Raw genomic sequence first — 19,201 nt, 5'->3', positions numbered from 1 at the left:
AAGGTCAGGCCGTGGGGAACTACAGAGGTCCAGTGAGTTGTGAACCAGGGTTGAGCAGCCCATGTGGGACCCACTACTACAGTGTGAGAGATGTCTGCCTAAGCTTTTGAACCAGAAATGGATGGGGGGGGGGGGGTGTAGGCACATATCCCTGTCCAACTCATCCAGTAAGTTGTAATTGGATAGTGAGTGTGGGAACTTTGATGAAAAGTTTAGGCATTTGGCATTGTCTGCAGTTGCAAAGGGATCTATTTGAGGGAACCCCCCCATCTGTGAAAGTATGGAAAGAGGACTTCAAAGTGGTGTTCCCACTCGTGGGCACGTTGCTACATCCATCTGAGGTGGTCTGCAAAATTGTTGTCTGTTCCCGGAAGGTATTCCGCTAACAGGTGAATGTTTTGATGTAGAGCCCATCAAAAAAAAATGTTTAATAGGTGAGATAATTGTGGAGAACGTGTCCTACCCTGTTTTTGTGGACAACAACGGCTGTCATATTGTCCGTCTGGACAAAGTTGCCAATCAGTTGAGGTATGAATATTTTCAATGCTAGGTGAACAGCTTGAAGCTCTAGGTAGTTAATGATGTGGAGACCCTGGTGCTTCGAATCCCAGAGACCCTGTACTGTGAGATCATGCAAGTGTGCACCCTATGAAGATGCATCCATTGTGAAAGTGATGTGGGAAACCGGGTTGAGAAAAGGCAGCCCATGTAATAAGTTGCTGGTGTTCTACCACTGCAGAGTGATGAGTGCGGTGGTCTAACAACACTGGATCTTCTAATTCACCCTGCGTCAGAGACCATTGACGAGCTAAGCTTTTTTTTAACAGTCGCATATGTAGTCATGAATGGGGTACTATGGCAATGCAGGAGGCCATCATACCTAGAAGACACACGAGTGTCCTCACTGAGTTACTGATTTATCTGAAATTTGGGTAACAATGCTTGGAAACTCAGGATACTTAGAGGCTTGGGATAGGCTAATCATATTTGTGTGTTTGGAATAGCCCCTAAATACGGTTGAACCTGCAGAGGTTGAAAGTGAGATTGTGTGATACTGATGGTGAACTCTAAACGATGTAGCATATCTACTGTTGATAAGTTTTGGCTTTGTTAGGCCAATCGTCCAGATATGGAAATATGTGAACTTTTTTGTCTGCATAGATGGGTTGCTACCACTGCTGTGCATTTGGTAAATACTCAAGGTGCAGTAGTCCCCCGAAAAGGGAGAACTTTGAACTGATAATGTTTGTTGCTCATCACAAACCTGGTGGGTTCTATAGCTCCTTTGAGAAGAGCCTGAGCTTCTTGCATGAGCAGTGTTTGATGTTCCAGTGATAGCCTGTGAGTGTGAGGTGGAATGCTGGGAGGAGTGGTAATAAGCTCCAGACAATAGCCATGGTGGATAATGTCCACCACCCACTGGTCTGATGTAACTGTTTGCCATGTGGGTAAGAATTCCTGTGAATGCCCTCTGGCAGGTGTTATATGGTATGGGGAGAGGAGGTGCAGGGGTAGAAGAGGGAAGTCACAGAATGGTGGTGGTTTTAGTTCTGCATGGGCAAATACCATTACATCTGCCTTTGGCATTGTTTTCACTATAGAAGACTCAGAAATAACCTTGCGGGGAGGTTTGTTCACCCTGATTAATGAGGTAGGAGGTGGAGGTATTGGAAGAGGTCATCTTGGAACCTCCACAACAGTTTGGGCGGCGAAAAAAGTAATGGGAAGTAGGTATCTCAAGGGCCCCCATTGCTTTTTCTCTCTCTGTATCTTTTTTATTTTTTTCTAGTATTTGATTTACTAGGGGTCTGAACAAATGTTCCTAATCAAAAGGCACATTGATGACATTCTATTGTACATCTGGTTCTAAAACCAGAAATCCGCAGCCATGCATGGCGCCTCAGCAAGATACTGGTGTTGATACCCCTAGCTGCAGTGTTCACAGCATCCAAGGCCCAGCAAATTGAAGTATTTGAGAGAACCTAGCCTTCAGCAACGTGTTCATGTCCTCATTTGTTGTGTTCCTCTGGGAGATATTGGAGCAGATCCTCCATTTCATTCCAGTGGGCATGACTGTAACGAGCAAGTAGTCCCATTTAATTGGCACTACGCAAATAAATGGCGGATCGTGGGGCAGCCCTTTTCTCCACCGCACCAATATGCTTACTTTCTTTGTTACGCGGCAGGGATCTCCACCGGCTTGTGGGTTGGTATGTTTGCAAGCAGTGGTAATGATAAGCGGGTCTGGTGGTAATTTGTTCCTGATATAGATGGGATAAGGTGGGGAAGGTTTATACTTTGTCTACACTGGGCGCCATAACCCTAGCCCCAATAAATTCTATAAAGATGTCCCTCTGTGCATCTTAACATGCCCTTTATCATAGGGAGATACTGTGTGGCCCTATGAATAGTGGAAAGTGTTTCAAAGATGAAGTCCTATTCTAAAGGCTATTTATGGAGTTATACGTCGTGAAAGGCAGCAGCTCTATCTATAAGCTCCTGATATGATGTTGAGTCATCAAGCGTGGAGGGACGGGCGGGATATAGATCCGGGTCTGTGTCCCCTGAAAGGTCGATATCATAAGTATCCCAACGGTCGACATGCAGGAGTGGAGACCCCTGAGGTGAAATAACTTGTGGGTCTTCTACAGACAGTGGTGGAGAAGGTGAAGGTGGTGGTGGAGGTGGTAAGGGTGGGGGAAGAGGCAAAGGGCTGATGACCTTGTCAGACTTTTTCCAGTGTTTTGGTGGTACTGGTAAGTCCAGAGCCTCCTGGAAAGATAGCCATCTTTTGGGTGCTGGAGGAATTGGAGCTGAACATTTGTGAAGGATATGTCCAGTGTGAGGTCGGATGTAAATTTGCCTTTGCTTGGTATACAGCTGCTCTTGGAGTTTATGGAATATGAACTACACTGGCTTGCTGGAATCAGGCTAGGAAGTCGGCTTCTGGGTCCGCACCTGGCTTTAGTACTGAAGCTCCACTCTGCATCAAAGTGACAGATGTGGACTGCGATGTTTAGCTCGGTATCAAGGGTCCGGTAGGTACCGGGTAGCATTCCAGAACCTAAGTGCTTGATGCTCAAGGCTTTGGCAGGTGTTTTGGCACTGAGCCAGAGGGGGGAGCATCTGAACCAGTTGCCCTGTTCCAGACACGGCCTGAAGGCAGTGGAGACTAAGGGCCTCTGTATGTTGTTCCAGATGGGCTAAGTGTCTTTTGTAGGGATCGACACAGTCTTGATGGAGAGGGGGTGCCACACTCATAACCCTGTTGAGTCGGTGTATCTTCCTCCATCTCCAAGTCGACCTCGAGTTTGGAGATGGAACTGCCCTCTATTGACGACTCTTCCTCCACAGCAGACGAATCAGGGTGTTCTTCTTTGACATACTGATGGTCGAAGATGTCTAGAGTATCCTCATTGCTCCTGCACAACATTTCAAGGCAATGTGCTTGACAGTCTTGAAGGCTTTTCTTTGTGCAGAAAGAAAGGCAGACGTGTCATCCGCTTCCCTATGTTTGATTGCAAACTAAGTGCTGATCGGTTCAGGGATACTTTGTGTGGCAGTGCAGGCAATATCGGAAGAGCGTCTGTTCCATCACCAGCAAATCATACTCTGAAGAATGTAATGGAAACCGAAGAAAGGCCCCTAAGGGCAAGGCCCCGTAGGTAGGGCAGTTGTACCGAATCAACGAGCAATAGAGAAATAACTCAATACACAGAATGGAAAACAAGATCGAAAGAAATACTGGAAGGTGAACCGTGACTGTTGAAATGAAGCACAGGCACACACATGCAAACCCAATGTAAGAAAGACAACACTCTAACAATGGAATCTATGTCCATGCGCATTATCACCAAGGGGAGGAGTCTCTACTTCACGACAAGAAAGACTTATTTGAACAAAAAAACTTCCACACATTCGGACCTAACACTAGATGGAAGAAGTATGACAAGCATGTTTATCTACAGCTACACATGCCTCGAGCAGCTATTTTCACTGTGGCAGGTACAGCAGTCCTATATTGAAAACCAAATTAAGACTAAAATACGAATACTGTAACTCTGGAATGGGACCAGCTAGAAAAATGATTAAACAACTATTTTAATAGTTATTAAAACTCTAATTCAATAATTTAGTCCGATTTTTAATAAATATTAATAAAAAGTAATTCTTAGAATGTTACCATTTACCTGCCTAAAGTTGCTGGGGGCTTATTTGCATTGGCTCTCCAGCTTCTTGCAGAGATTAGTCTTGAACAGGTGGGAAATGCCTCCCAGGAGCAAACAGTCTGACCTTAACGGGCAGAGAGGACTCCTCTGAGCTCTACAGACTGTTCAGAGGGAAGGCTGTGGGCATCCTGATGATACCACAATGTCAAATACAACTCGACAGGTCTCTTAAGCTATATTTAACTCTTGGAGAGCACTTGAAAGGAGAGAACAGGATGCCAAAACAATTCCTGTGTATCTCCAGTCTGGTTGTTGAAGGCCTTTGATTTTGTCCTACCAGAGTCGGTCTCGAGGTTCGTTGTGTTGTGTTGTGTAATCTATGACTCTGGTGCAGCTCTACAAGTTTTGCTTTCGCACCCACAGGTGACATGGACGAACTTGGTTCAATGCACCAACTCTGAATGTGAAACATAGATTATTGTAGCCCCAAAGAATCCCTCTCAATACATTAAGTGGGATCATTGCTTTTGAGTTACACACAATCCCTAAAACCAAACCTGGGGCACCATGGTACCGGAAGCAAAATTATTTCATCCTTTACACACACACACAAATGGTCCTATGAAGAATGAACACGTTTAGCTGAAAGACTTCATTGCAACAAGTTGAACCTGTTTCTCAGCACATCTAAAGCAACCAGTAAGAATATAAAAAAACAGCGGATAGGCAGGTGGTGACCAACAAGAACAAAATTAACATTTCTAACATAGTTAAAATGTCACTTAAAACCTAACACCCTGAAATCTACTTCTATGTGCTATGCTAGGAGAGTACGGAAAGTAGGACTTGTAATCTAGACTTTCTTAGGGAGAAGCAATGCACTGCATACATATCTTATGACAGCAAAAGCTGTGGTTATCAGAGAAGTGAAGGCAGTGGTTCCTGTCAATGGAAAAAACACGCCTCAGTAGTGTCCTCTCTCTTGGACTCAGCTTGTTATGTGCATCACGTACGATGTAGAATTTTCTTGGTGCGCTGGCGTCTCCAGCAGTATCTTGTGAGATAATCTGAGCAAAGGACCTCTCCTGATCAAGAGGCAGTCGTATACTAAATCTTGTTGGAGACTGGCATTTTCGGACATAGGTTTAGGAATAATGTCTGCCATAGATTGTGTCCATCAAGATTTGCATTCCAGATATATCCTTATGAACATACAGGGTAAATGGACATCAATTCAGACTACACTATTTTGGCTATATTTCTGTGTTTGTTCTTATTTGACCTTGACACTGTGATAACTAGATACTTGTCCCAGGCTGACGTTGCATCAGGTATATCTACGAAACTGTCTGAATGACTTGACACTTTCACAGTTCTTGGAATAAGGTCAGGTGACATCTGTGTCAATGCCAGACATGATAGTGGTTCTGCACAAATTGAGGAAAATGGCGACTGACTCCCAATACCTAAAATTGAGAAACTGGCAACTTACATTACTTAAGTTTGGCCTACTTAAAATGGACTCGGACTTTAGGGGCTTTATGTCAGCTGTGGGTTCAGTGTGTGCTTCAAACTGGATTTTAGTGATAGATATGGGAGTACACTGGTGATTTCTCTATGAAAACTCCTACATAAGCACCCAGGCCTTGTAGCCCAAATTTAGTGTGGCCCAAAACTTTACAATCTTGAAAATGCCACATGACATTTTAGGCTTGTCTGCAGTAAAGCAAAATGAACTACAGAATATGTAGGTAGGATTACGTCTAAGAACTTTTATCCCATTACTTAGAGAGTGTACAGGAATCTCTCCCAATCCACTAGCTGATGCCAAGCATAAACATGGCACGTCAAGGCACCTTCATCAGAATATTACAGAACTTGCAAAAGGTTACCAGATGGACCGAAGTTACTGCACTTCACACCTCTTACCTGTGAGAAGAACCTAAGGAGGATGAAGTCCTTTTCACTTGAAATCAAAGAACAGAAAGATCTCCAAGGTCCATAAGAGTGGTCCCCTGGGTGGATCCAGTGACATAAAAAAGCTTAAGAGAACATTTCGGCAAAGAATCACAGCTGAGCAGGGGAAAACTGGCCTGGACTGAGTGTTCCTGATGTCTCTGCTTGTCACCCTGAGAGCCTTTAAGTGCTTGCCCTGATGTTCTCAGGGCCTTGGATGTGTCCTCATGTGGTTGTTTTTGGCACCAAAATAAGTTTGGGAACTTTTTCAACACTTCTGCTCCAGTCCTTCAAGGGGACCAACTGCAAAGTGTCCAATTCAGCAGCTCCATGGCATCACACTGAATTTCAGGTTTGTCTCACTGGAAGTTATTTTCCGCAGAAAAACAACAAAGTCCTTTTTCAGGTTGAGACTAACACTATTTTGAGCTTCCCTCTTTCCAGGCCCTAGCAAGATGAACCTACTTGGTGTATCTGACCAGCGATACATTGCCTTCATCCTCAAATCGTTTTGAGGTCCCACTCTACCACAATCCTTGACTACCATTGGGGCTTTGCTGCTCTATTTTGACATAAATGTTTGAAAATGAATATTGCCAGTTTTCCCTTACTGGATGATTGTTGTTTTTCTGACATTTTGCATACGGTTAGGTAATTCTAAATGCATCACACATTTTCATTAGGTTAGGCCTGCCTGCTTTGTGGCATAGTTACCAGAGGTTGAGCCCAGGTTTAGATTACTAAAACTACTGACTAAACCTAAGATGAAGGTGACTATTATTTGTGATGGGCACCGCTCCACCTCAACTAATAAAGCTCTCTCTCAATAATACTGCTCCTTTAAATCAAAACAAAAGTCAAACACCTCAAATTCACAAACTGTTTCAGAAATTAACTGACATTACCACTTACCTCCAGGAAGAAACTCCATTATCAGGTACAGGTTCCTTTTATCTTGAAAACTGTAAAACATCTTTACAACCCAGGCACCATCTGCTTCCACCAGTATGTCTCGCTCTGCTCGAATATGGGCCACCTGCATTTCAAAGGAATCCATATGTTACCACAGATTCTTTTAACACTAGATGAGTCTGGCAGATGTACATAAAACATTTGCCTAAACAACAATTCCAACACAAGTGTTTCAGAGTTTGAAATCTGTCCAGAGTGCAAATGTAGGAAACATTTAAGGCTGTATAAAAATATTATCTCTCCGTTAAAGTTCTGGTGGTAATGTGTTTTACAAAAATGTACATTTGTTTCAGTAGCATAAAACGCCATTAAACCTCTTTATCCTTCTGCACATCTTTAGGCTTCTAAAGGTTGCCAGTGACACCCAGTTTTAATGAATGGTCCCAGTCAGAGACACTACACTGTTGTTTTGATGGATGAACAATTCCAATGTCAAAACACTTTGTGTTTGTAGTATCTAAATTACAAAACCCTCAGTTTCTGGAACTCTAACCTTCATGCCCTCCTTTCACAAGTCAAAGTACATAATGTACATATACTTTATGTAATGTATATTTTTTTATATAATTTATATTGTATATAATTTATCTCACAGACAATCTGTGACCAGCAATAGTTAACTTTAGACCGCACATTGTAAATGATGGGGACTACTTCAGAACAGAGATGGTTAATAGCCATCAAGAGATTCTAAAATACATAAGCATAGGAAGCAAGGGGTGGGGTTGGGGAGAGAGTGCCCAACAGAAGAATACTTAACAAGCAGTAAGCTACCCAAATTTTAATGAAGGGGTCAGAATGGAGAAAATGAAAAAGAACTGCATAACCAGTGCTGCACCAGGTCAAATACCCACTCCACCAGATCAAGCCCACATAATGTGCTATTTCAGAATCTCAGGGTGGCTAGTAACAATCTTTGTCGCGAGAAAGATCCTGCCAATTATTCTTTGGGGTAGAAACTTGGACTAACTAGCCACAGGCTGAACATGAGGGAATAATGACCAACAACTTTAACATTGTACTTCATTGTGTTTAACTGTGCATATTCATTTACACTTTTGTTTACCTCTTACACACATTCACTGCACCATTACATATTTCTGTCTATTTTGCTACCACTATATTTTTAGTACCACCCAAATGTTTGAACCAATTCTAAATTAATTATACAATCATCTCTTGTTCTGTTCTAGCTTTTTTTAAATATAAATTCTGTCCTTTTGTGGAATCTAGTCAGCCTGTAAATGTTCGTAAATAATTTCTGCTGATGGAGCATTATTTCCACTTTTACAGTATTGTTGTTCCATTTCTTTTACTGCGTAGCTCTGTTTTGTGATCCCGCCTCCATTCTAAGCACCTTCTTTTGCCGCCAATCTCCTCTTCCTAGCTTAGATGACCCATGTGAACCACTCCCACTCCATGCCATCCCATTACCAGAGGGGTTTACACATCAAAATCACTACTTACTGAAGAGTAGACTTCATTTCTTCCAATTGCTGGGACCGTGTTCTCTACAAGGACACTTACTTCTGCCCAGCCTTTTCCTAAAGCCTCTTTTTGAATATTTATCAAGCTGCAAGTTTTCATGTATTCCTCTTATTGCTGGAAATCCACATAATCTCCATGATGTGATGGTTATCTTCCACCCGTCTGGTATAGACAAAGACAGATTCACCCTTCTGAGGCACCTAGGCAGGTCCCTACTATGAGGCTGCTAACTCCTGATCCTTTTCTCCTTCAACCAAACTGCGCTTCTGGGTTGAGCTTGAAAGTTATCAGGCTGCTAGGCTTTCCTAGCAACAAAGCAGAGCTGCCTAAAAAGCTACCAATGCAGAACAATTTAAAGTATTTTTGCCTTCAGACATTTTTTACATGTGCAATTTTGTACTGCAAAACTTTGAATGTGAGATTCTGTCTGGCAAAGCTTGAATATCCCCGTTTTCTACAAAGCAATAAAATAAAATATTGCAAACATTTGCCAAGAACAGCTAACCAGAGGAAAAAAAATATAGTGTTTGTAGAATTCCTGCTATCTCAGAATATTTCTGAAATCTCATCCATTCAGCTATTCCATACTAAAACCATGCAACTCCACTTCATGTGGTGAATAATTCCCTCCCTTCCGATACCGCACTAGAAAAACCCTAAACAAATACCATACCTACAGAAACTAGCGCACCAAATGCTCAAATTAAATTGTGCCGTGGTGCCAGCAGGCAATCGCTTAATTCTATTGCCTCCTTCCTGTTTGCTCTTTACTCATCTCACTTAAATTGGGAGAGGTCTTTCCTCCACCACTAAAGAGGAAAAAAATAATTTTAAGAAACACATTCTCAAGCTATATCTTACTGTACACTATGAGGGATGAAACAATTTGTACAATTTGGGTGTTAGCAACATTTCCGGTTTAATCGCAAGCAGAAAGATTACAGGTTGTTCTCCCTAATCTCACCATTATGAAATCACCTAGCAATGAACAAATCACTGCAATGGACAACATAAATTGTCTTGTATTTTTTTAAGAAAAGCTACTCAATTGAAAGTGGCACTTTCTTCAAAATGCATGATCTAAAATGTAGTACTGTTAGAGATGTTAATGCCAGGGATTCAAGGGGGGCAATAAATGGCAAGAGTAAAAAGATGGGAAATAGATCCAAAAATGAAAACATCCTTAGGATGGCCAACACGTGATAAAATATTATATTATGTTGTTACAAAATTTTAAAACAGCCAAATAGTATTTAAGTTAACTTCATTCTCTAACGAAGTTTCAAGTGCGGTTAGCTATTAATTTTAAAACAAATGTTAAATTACCAGGTTAGCCAAATTATCTGCAAGACATTTAAAAACTCATAATAAATTTCTTAAGTTAATTTCATGAAGATGCTACATCTCCCTCGTTCTCACCTTTCAAGTGCATATGTGGCACAAAATCCCTTATAATTCAAAACCCATGTAGTATAGTAAAAAGCAGTCATAAGGACGTACGTTCTGCCAAAAAATCTAAGCTCATGGATAAATAACAAAGTTAATTTGGGGTTTCACGGCGTAACCAATATTGTTAAACATCAGCCTATGGTTGTGGTTAATTGTCAGACTATTTATGAAATGATTACTGCGTGACTTTTCATGCTGCATAGATATGAGGCCACTGGAATAAAAGTAGATTCACTGTCAGTTTGGAGGCACAGAGTCATAGCAGCATTGCAATGTCTTATGAGGTTTCTAAAATAGAGGGCAAAAATATAGTCTTCTTTCTGGCAGAGAAAAAGTGCATAGCAGCATAAAGTGCAGGATTGATTATAACTACCTTGTGCGCAGTTACAGGAGGTGTCATGATTCTTGCTCGACCATCTCCTAGTGAAGGCCTTTCCAGGGAGGAAACCTAACATATGCATCATAAATTAAGCTTTTTGTTTCCGAAAATGTTGGTCCAGGTATTTCTCGTAACATGAAGTAGCTTTAATTTTCTGGAATAATGTAAATAGCTTACGTCCTTGCATTTTTTTTAACTCTATAACCAGTACTTTTCTTTAATTATTTCCAAGGTTGAGGGAACCATGACCTCTGGATTCGTTTGCAGCTTGTGAAGGAAAACATGCTGGTTAAGGACCCTGCAATATGAGTTAGCCATGGTACCTTATATGAATTAGTGCTTTGCTAGAGTTCACGAACATGCTTAAGGTAGATTGCAACGTTTGGTTTGTTCCATATTAATAAAATGCAGAAAAAGCTTCAATGTAGTTCAAAGCCCATTCATATCTTAAAGCCGTCATTGGGGTCTCTGGGCCAAGCTGCAACAGATGGCACAATTTTTTATTTTTTTTATTTTCAGGAGACAAGGAGCCACGCTGCATCTTCACAGCTCTGTTCCATATAGGTCTGCTGTCTGTGTTTTAGCTCGATAGGTTAGCAAAGCTGGTTTTGTGAATCTTCAACCAAACTTGCCACTCACCTGCAAAACAGCATCTGCGTGTTGGGACAGGCTACCTTTGCTCTGATTTTCTGCTTGGCCCAAGTTAGTTTTGCATCACATCTTACTCACAAATCATAAAAATCAGCCTGATCCTAAGGCAGACTGCAAACTTCAAATATATTCCTCAGATTATGCGGTGAATAAACCAACATGTTCTTTGTCTTACTGATATTGATTGCGAGGTTCTTCTGTGTGCAGTAGTTTTCAAAACCCTTGAGTAACTTATACTTAGAAAGCTCTGAGCATGCCAATAGTGCGGCGTCATCACCAAATATTTAAAAATCGATACTTTGCCCTCCACCCAAAAAATGATTGGGACATCTATATTTAGCAGTAGTGAGTGCTTCACAACACCGCTAATAAATACGCTAACTAATAAAGGTGCTAAGACACATTTATGTCTCACACCTGTTTTTATGGCAAAGCTTGGTGGCGCTCACCATTTGTGCCCAATCTCACTGCAGCTGCGTAGATGAAGTTGTTTCACTGCGTTCAGGAGCTTTGTACAAATACCGAGATTTTGCAGGCTCCATCAAAGGGCTTGTGTAGCCACTGAATAGAATGCGGCTTTTTAAGATCGATAAAAATTAGAAAGAATGCAGATGTTTTTGTTTTTTTGTAAGTGCACTTTAGGCAAGCACAATACAATCTAGACACTTGTTTAAAAATGCCTTGTGACTTGCGAAAAGCAGCTTGAAACAGTGACCAACTCTTGTGGTAATCAGCCCACGAATCTAACCGAGTTAGCAATAACTTGCCATAGATTTCACGCGCCGTCCAACAGTTGAGATCGGGCGGTAGTTAGCCGGATCATTTCGTGGACCTTTTTTGTGCAGTGACACCACGACTGTAGCTCTCCAAGATGCAGGAACCTCCCCAAACTCAAAAACTGCATTGTACATCACAGTTGCTATAGGCACCCAAACTGCCTTGTGGTAAATGTCCGTTGGAATGCTATCCGGGGCCTGAGCTTTAATTTGCTTCTGGCTTAAAATAACAAATCGAACTAACTCTTCAGTGAATTCTGAACATATTATGTCAGAATTTTCCAAAACTATTGTTAAAGAGTTAATGGAATCTATTTCTTCGATGTGGCTTGGGCAGATGCATTCTGTTCACTTTGGTGGAATGAATGATTCATGGCCATAAAACTCTGTACCCAAGAATGCGCTGGGATGCCCGTTTGGAGGGTTCTGACGTGCCTTGTTTGCCTCATCTAATTAAGCCCCAGAAGTGCTGTGCATTCTCGTCTTGTACTGCCGGCTTGAGTACTGCCTATGCTTTGACACGAAACGTCTTTTTTTAATGTCCAATTAACTGTTAAATTGCTCACAGATTGGTGAGAAGTAGGGCTATATAAGGTCATGCCTGTTGGATTATGCAATGATTATGGCTCAACTGCGCGGACAGTAAAAACAGGTACTAAATGGGTTTTGTTGGGGGAGATGGGCGTGGATAGGGTACTTGAGACCAACGGCTGCTGCAAGGTAAAAGACCTGCTCAGTGTGACCTTAAATAGAACATTTCAGAGGGGAACCATTAATTTCATTTCGGTTGGCCATTTTATTTTGAAAGGCATGGTCCCCGGCTGAGAAAACCTGGAATTCTCTCAAATTTGATTTCTGAGGTTCAATACCATCCATCACACTAGAGCAACGCCTAGTAGGCGGAACAATGAAGACACTTCAGTATAAACCTTTTACACACTGAAAAACACATTTGACAATAATATGATTACTTAAAAATACTAAAGGTGTGCAACATCTCCATACTGACAGCATATACACGTAACAAAAAAAAGAGAGGAAATCCTAACTCTAACAAAAGACCTCTTCCCAGACAGGTATCAGTGGGACTTATTTCCCCTGAAAGAAAGTCGATTACATTTTCTGAGCAGGTTCTACAGGTCACACACACAGAAAGCACTCCCATAATAAAGGTTGTTGGCATAAGTTAGATTCTGTGAATGTTGACGAAGAATTCAGTTCATGAACTGACAAAATGGCAGGTCAAGTTGCATCTTTAGATCATAGAGGAAATTAGTTTAGGGATATGCAGTTGGTTCCACTGCTCAGCAAACATTCATGCTTTTGATGGTAATCAGACTCTGTTCATGACATCACATGTTGGGCCACTCTAAGTCCCATGATGCAGCAATCGGGAGCTGCATCACCATGCTTAATGCCTTCATTCCACTTGCGGACAGAAACATAATGGGTTATAACTTAAAAGTAAGGCCGCTCCATTACTGGGGAATAAATCCTTGAATCTTCAATATCAAAACGTACAAAACAGGATGTACAGTTTAACGTTCTACAAACCTGTTCTTTTTCCAGCATGTCTGACTTTCGCAAAATTTTCATTGCATAGATATGACCAGTGTCTTTCTTCTGAACAAGGCGCACCTAAAAGTAAAGGAGATGGCAAATGCTTAATGCAGAACTGATGCAGTCACTTGCTTTGCTGCTCTCACCACCGCTCTCGCGCAATGTATGGTATCTTAAATGACAAGTGAACATGTTGCAAACGTCCGAGCTCCTAGTTAAGAGTTAAATGAAAAGCATGTAAAATCGAAACTTTACATTTGTAGCTACGTGATGGAATACGTGGGCAGACCTCACTCTAAAGAAAAGGGGATGCTGAAAACGGACCGACTGGAATAATAGGTTCAACAAGACAAAAAAAAAAAAAAAAAAGCACTAAGAGCAAATACTTCAGGCACAAACCTCTCCGAACGCTCCTCTTCCAATGACCTTTAAAGATTCGAAGTCTTCCAGTCCAAGGCGTGTTCTCTTGAGCCGCAAAAACTCTGTTTCTTTACGGGCATGTTGTGACCTCCGAAGCTTTTTCTGGAGAAAACATGGTGTTTATGCGTGAATTTTTAGTTACCCTTTACAAGTTCACTACATTAAAACATTCAAGTCTAAACAACATGTATAATGTCACTATTAAGACAGACACCAGAATGTAAATATTATCTTCTTTATTTTAAAAGTTGCAGTCTCAAAAACTTTGTAAATAAGGTTCACACAGGAGCGATGTCCGTCATGCACGCCGCTGTCCTTCTCCCAACTGCCAACCCCCGAACACTCCCTTTCCAAAACTTTACCTTGGTACTCTTGCACCTTTTCCCTCAATACCAAAATAAGTATCATCCAGACCCCTTTTGTTTCCTATTCTTTACCCAGCAAGGAATCAATTTGGAAGATGGTTTCCGACCTCTTAATAATTCAAAATATGTTTTTCCAGTAACTGAATGTTGTGTAAACCTGTAAGACAGCAACATATTTTGGATGGCCTCCTTCCAGGATGACTTGGATCCTAAAGCCAATTGTATTGTTTCCTTAATCACCTTGTTAAATCTTTCCACCTGACCATTCCCTTCAGGATGATACAATGATACCCTTACATGTGTTACACCACAGCTCTTCAAGAATGATTGCATTTTCTCAGAAGTGAGTTGCACCCCATTGTCCGAAACCAAGGTTTCAGGAATACCGTCCCTCGCAAATACATCTTTTAAGAATTCTTTGACTATGTCAGTAGTTATAATGCTCACCATACGAACTTCTGGCCACTTAGGAAAGTAGTCAATTAAAACAACAGCATATGCTTCCTTAGAAGATAGGGTGACGAACGGGCCCATAAAATCTATTGCAGTTTTATGCCATGGACCATCAGGCAGTTCTACTACTTGTAATGGCACCAACAACGGCTTCACTGACTTATCACTCATCATACATTCATCACAATCTCTCACCCAACGGTCCACCATGCCATCTAAACCCGGCCACCAAAAGATTTCCTTAATCTTCCTCCTAGTACTCGCCATTCCTCCATGACCCTCATGCCCCACCTTGATTATGACATTACGCATACCATAGGGCGGTACAATTTTATCGCCTCTCAATACAATGTCATTCGACACCAACAACTCATCTTTAACCTTATAATATGTACTGCACTCACCTCGCAAACTACATTCTGTTGGCCACCCCTTCAAAATAAAATCTTTCACCTCAACAAGACTTCATCTTTTTGCATTTCCTTCATCCACACACACTCAGATATCTCACTGTTCACCTCTCCTTTTTTTCAGAAACATCATATCCTCACATTTGTTATCATCACACTCCTCGACAGCTCCTGGTGACAGAGGTAATCTAGATAACCCATCTGCCACACAATTGCTTTTCCCTGGTAAATGTACAATTTCAAAATGATACATCTGTAATTTTGAGGCCAATCTCGCCAACCTAGGAGTAAGGTTGCTTCCACCCTTGAACTCAATATATTGGCCAGAGGTTTGTGATCTGTACATATCTTAAATTTTCGCCCCCATATATACATTCTAAATCGTTGCACCGCCCATGTAGATGTCAATAACTTTTTCTCAATCACTGAATAGTTCCTTTCTGCAGGTGATAAAGTACGGGATGCGTATGCAACTACCCATCAGTTCCCTTTCCTTTGTTGAGACAATACTGCACCAATGCCATATCCACAAGCATCCACTGATATGGTACAATCAGTAGTCTCATCAAATGATTTTAAACAAGATGCATTCACGATGTCTTCTTTTATAGCTGCAAACTCCTCGGCATGTAGTTGTTTCCAGCAAAACGTCGTATTTTTCCTGAGCAGGGCACGAAGATTTTCCACCTTAGATGCAAAATTCTCCACAAAGCGAGAATAAAACTCAGCTAGTCACAAAAATTAGAGGAGTTGCTCCTTACTCGTAGGTTCCGGAGCTTCACGAATAGCCTTCACGTGGATAATTTTAGGCTGAGTTCCATCCTTAGAAATAATGTGGCCTAAATACTCTACGTGACTCTAACCAAATTTACATTTTTGTTCTTTAACAGTTAATCCAAAATCCTTTAGTGCCTGCAAAACCACCTTTAAGTTATTGTCATGCTCAGTTTTATCCTTCCATTATATTAATATGTCATCTTGGAACACCTTTGCACCCTTTACATCTCAAAGTATTTTGGATAACTTCCATTGGAAAATTGCAGATGCGCTGGCTAACCCAAATAGCATCCTTTTATACTGAAACATTCCTTCAGGTATAATAAATGCTATACAATGCTTAGATTCAGGATTCAAATGTATTTGATGGTAAGTGCTAGCCAAATCAATTGTTGAAAAAACTGTAGCATCTCCAATTGAGGACATCAATTCCTGCAAATTAGGTAATGGGAAAGCATCTACCCAAATTGCATAATTTAGTGCTCGCAAGTCCACACACAACCTAAGGTCCCCATTAGACTTCACTGAAATTACAATAGGGGAGACCCAATCAGAACACTCTATGGGTTTAATAATATCATTATTACAGAAATACTGTAACATTTCTTTTAATTTCTCTCTATAATTAAAGGTAACATTCCTTAACCTTTGCCTCACTGGAACAGCATCCTTCTTTAATACAGTAGTGTGTTGGAAATCTTTCATGCTCCCCAATTGATTGTTAAAGACTGTTGGAAACATATTTTTTAAGTCATTGTACAAATCATTCTGCCACCCTTCCTCGCCCACTGTGTACACTGGTGGATTAGTATTAGGATCAACTTTTAATCCTAATTCACATATATGTGGCCAACCCAAAATTGTTGCGCCACTCTCAGCTATGAGAATCTCTCCTGAACACCTATTGTTTGCAAATTCATTCACTGCTTGCACTTTTCCCACAATCGCAATTTTATGTCCAGAATAACTACATGGGCTTAATCTAGTATTTTCTATAATTCCCTTCCGGGCCACAACTGATTAAATAATGTTTTCCCCATAATAGTGTACCACACACACGAGTATACCATGACTTCCACTTGAACACCATCAATACTTAAGTAAGACCTTGGAAATCGATGACTTTTCTCCTTAACATTACTACTTTGAATACTTAACACCATGTTCTGCATACCTTCCTCAATCCCATCACCCAAACCCTCCACAACACAACTCACAGTTCTCCCTGAACTTTTACAGACACATGCAAAATGTCCTTTTTATTTTTATTTTGCAAATACTACAAGCTTTTCCAATAGCGGGACATCCACTAAAATTCGCAAAATGAATACTAGCACCACATCTGAAACACAGCTTGATATTGTTATTTGTACTACTTTTGTATGATGCACCAATAACCTGTGTAATACCTTTCTTTTTCTTATCCTTATCATCCTTATCACCAGTCACACTACACACAGTACCATTATCTTTGATTTAATTCCTCAATCTGTATGCAACCCCCTGTTATCTCAATACCCCTTGCCACTTCAAAAGCCGTTTTCAAAGATAATTCTCCTGAAGACCATAGTTTCTCTTATATTTTTTTAGATTTAGTTTTCATCAACAATTGATCTCTTAAAACTTGGTCATAAGTCATATGATCAAAAGCACAAGTAACTGCAAGGCCTCTTAATACTGCCATATACTCGTCAATAGACTCATCTACTTTCTGTTCCCTGGAATAAAACTTGTATCTCTCCATGACCACATTGATCTTTCTATCGTACCTCTCCTGTAACTGTTTCAACGCACACTTGTATACATCATCCGCATTCACATTTTCCACTGGTGGCAATTTTTTTAATTCCCTCAAACCAACAGCTCCCAAACGATGTTTGAGCAGAGACAAATGTCTTTCAGGTGAACACTCACCATGTTCTAATACATCACCATATGCTTCAAATAAATCTAACCACAATTCCCACTGAATGGGAGGGTCTCCAGGTTCATTTAAAAAAATGGTGGGGGTTGTATACTAGACATTTTACACAACTAACAGAGGTCAGAATGTTTTAACACATAAAAAAAAAATACTACCCACTTCTAACACTAGAGATGACAACTTCCACAAATCTGAAAAGTGCCCCAAAAAAATAAAATATATATGCTCAATATAATATGTCTTGAACAAGTATAAATTACTTCAGTAAATACAACCAAACCCAAAAAATGGACCAGAAGAAAGGTGTGTATCTGAATGATAAGCACAAAGGTGTGCCCATCACCGTAGTCCAATTATAAATGTAGAAGAAGGGCGTGCCTATCGCCAGTGTTTCCAGCAATTCTCTGAATGATAAGCAGAAAGGTGTGCCTATCACCTTAGTTCAATTCTATAACAATAGCAATAATAATTGCAATGCTTTCCAGGCAAAGGATCCTCCAATTTGGCCGCCGTAGACCACACACGTTCATTCAACAGGAATTTGCGCACATGGTTACCCATAATTCTATGCTTGTTGAAGTTCCCAATCCTTCAATATGGCCGCTGTGAATTTCAGTATTTTCTAAAGGAATTCAGGCACACCACCACCCAGAATTTCATCCACCACGAACAGTATTTTAATGAAGTCGAGCCCACGTCGTACTGACAGCAGCAGAACCAAGAAAATTAAGAGCCAAACCGATGCACGTCAACAGCTCCTGTAAACAAGCACGTCACCAACACGACATCGCTCCTGCCCACCTCATCGCCATTATTAAGACGGATGCCAGAATGTAAATATTCTCTTCTTTATTTCAACAGTCGTAGTCTCAAAAACGTTGTAAATAAGGTTCACACAGGAGCGATGTCAGCCCCACACACGTCGCACACCGCTGTCCTTCTCCCAACTGCCAACCCCCGAACACTCACTTTCCCCACATTCTTAATTTACGGTGGATCAAATTTCATTGAAAAACATTTGAGCCGCGCCACAGTCACTGCTATAAAATATATGTGGAAAACAAAAAGAAAACTAAACTTAAGCAGTACTACAATGGCAAAGTGACGGACATGCTGACAATGGTTTATTTTTACGCTCTCAACATATTATCGGACAAATGCAAATAGATAGATAAGACATACCACCTATTAAAAAAAATCTACTTTTGGGTCAATGCTCCGCAAAGACATGAATAACCAATCACACATGGACTGAAGGGAAAGTACAAATCCATGTATTTTTTCAAATTGAAAATAAGTGTTCTAATTTTACTGAAGGAATTTCTATACAGACAATACTCGTAGCCAAACAAAACAAATACAGGCCAAGCATTTCTCTGTATTTTTTTTTGTTTGTTTGTTTTTTGGAAAGTTGACTCTCCCGCTACTATCCTTTTAACTAGAAATCTCTCT

The 19,201-nt window shown here is 40.8% G+C and overlaps 1 protein-coding gene across 3 annotated transcripts in view; it reads right to left on the bottom strand.

Moving 5' to 3' along the window:
- Positions 1-19,201, bottom strand: part of STK38L (serine/threonine kinase 38 like) — a 402,183-nt gene that overhangs the window by 168,839 nt on the left and 214,143 nt on the right. For all 3 annotated transcript variants that reach the window (XR_011202284.1, XM_069228620.1, XM_069228621.1), the window contains exons 4-6: positions 13,800-13,922; positions 13,395-13,478; positions 7,038-7,161 (exon numbers count right to left, since the gene is read on the bottom strand). Coding sequence is in view for 2 of the 3 variants with exons in the window: in XM_069228620.1 (XP_069084721.1) it covers positions 7,038-7,161; positions 13,395-13,478; positions 13,800-13,922 (331 nt within the window). In the remaining variant the exon portion in view is untranslated. The remainder of the gene's footprint in view (positions 1-7,037; positions 7,162-13,394; positions 13,479-13,799; positions 13,923-19,201) is intronic.

This window comes from Pleurodeles waltl, chromosome 4_1 (genome assembly GCF_031143425.1).
Source record: "Pleurodeles waltl isolate 20211129_DDA chromosome 4_1, aPleWal1.hap1.20221129, whole genome shotgun sequence".
In the NCBI taxonomy this organism is placed as follows: Eukaryota; Metazoa; Chordata; class Amphibia; order Caudata; family Salamandridae; genus Pleurodeles; species Pleurodeles waltl.
The sequence above is the reverse complement of the archived record's forward strand: the minus strand, read 5'-3'. Positions and strand labels throughout refer to the sequence as shown.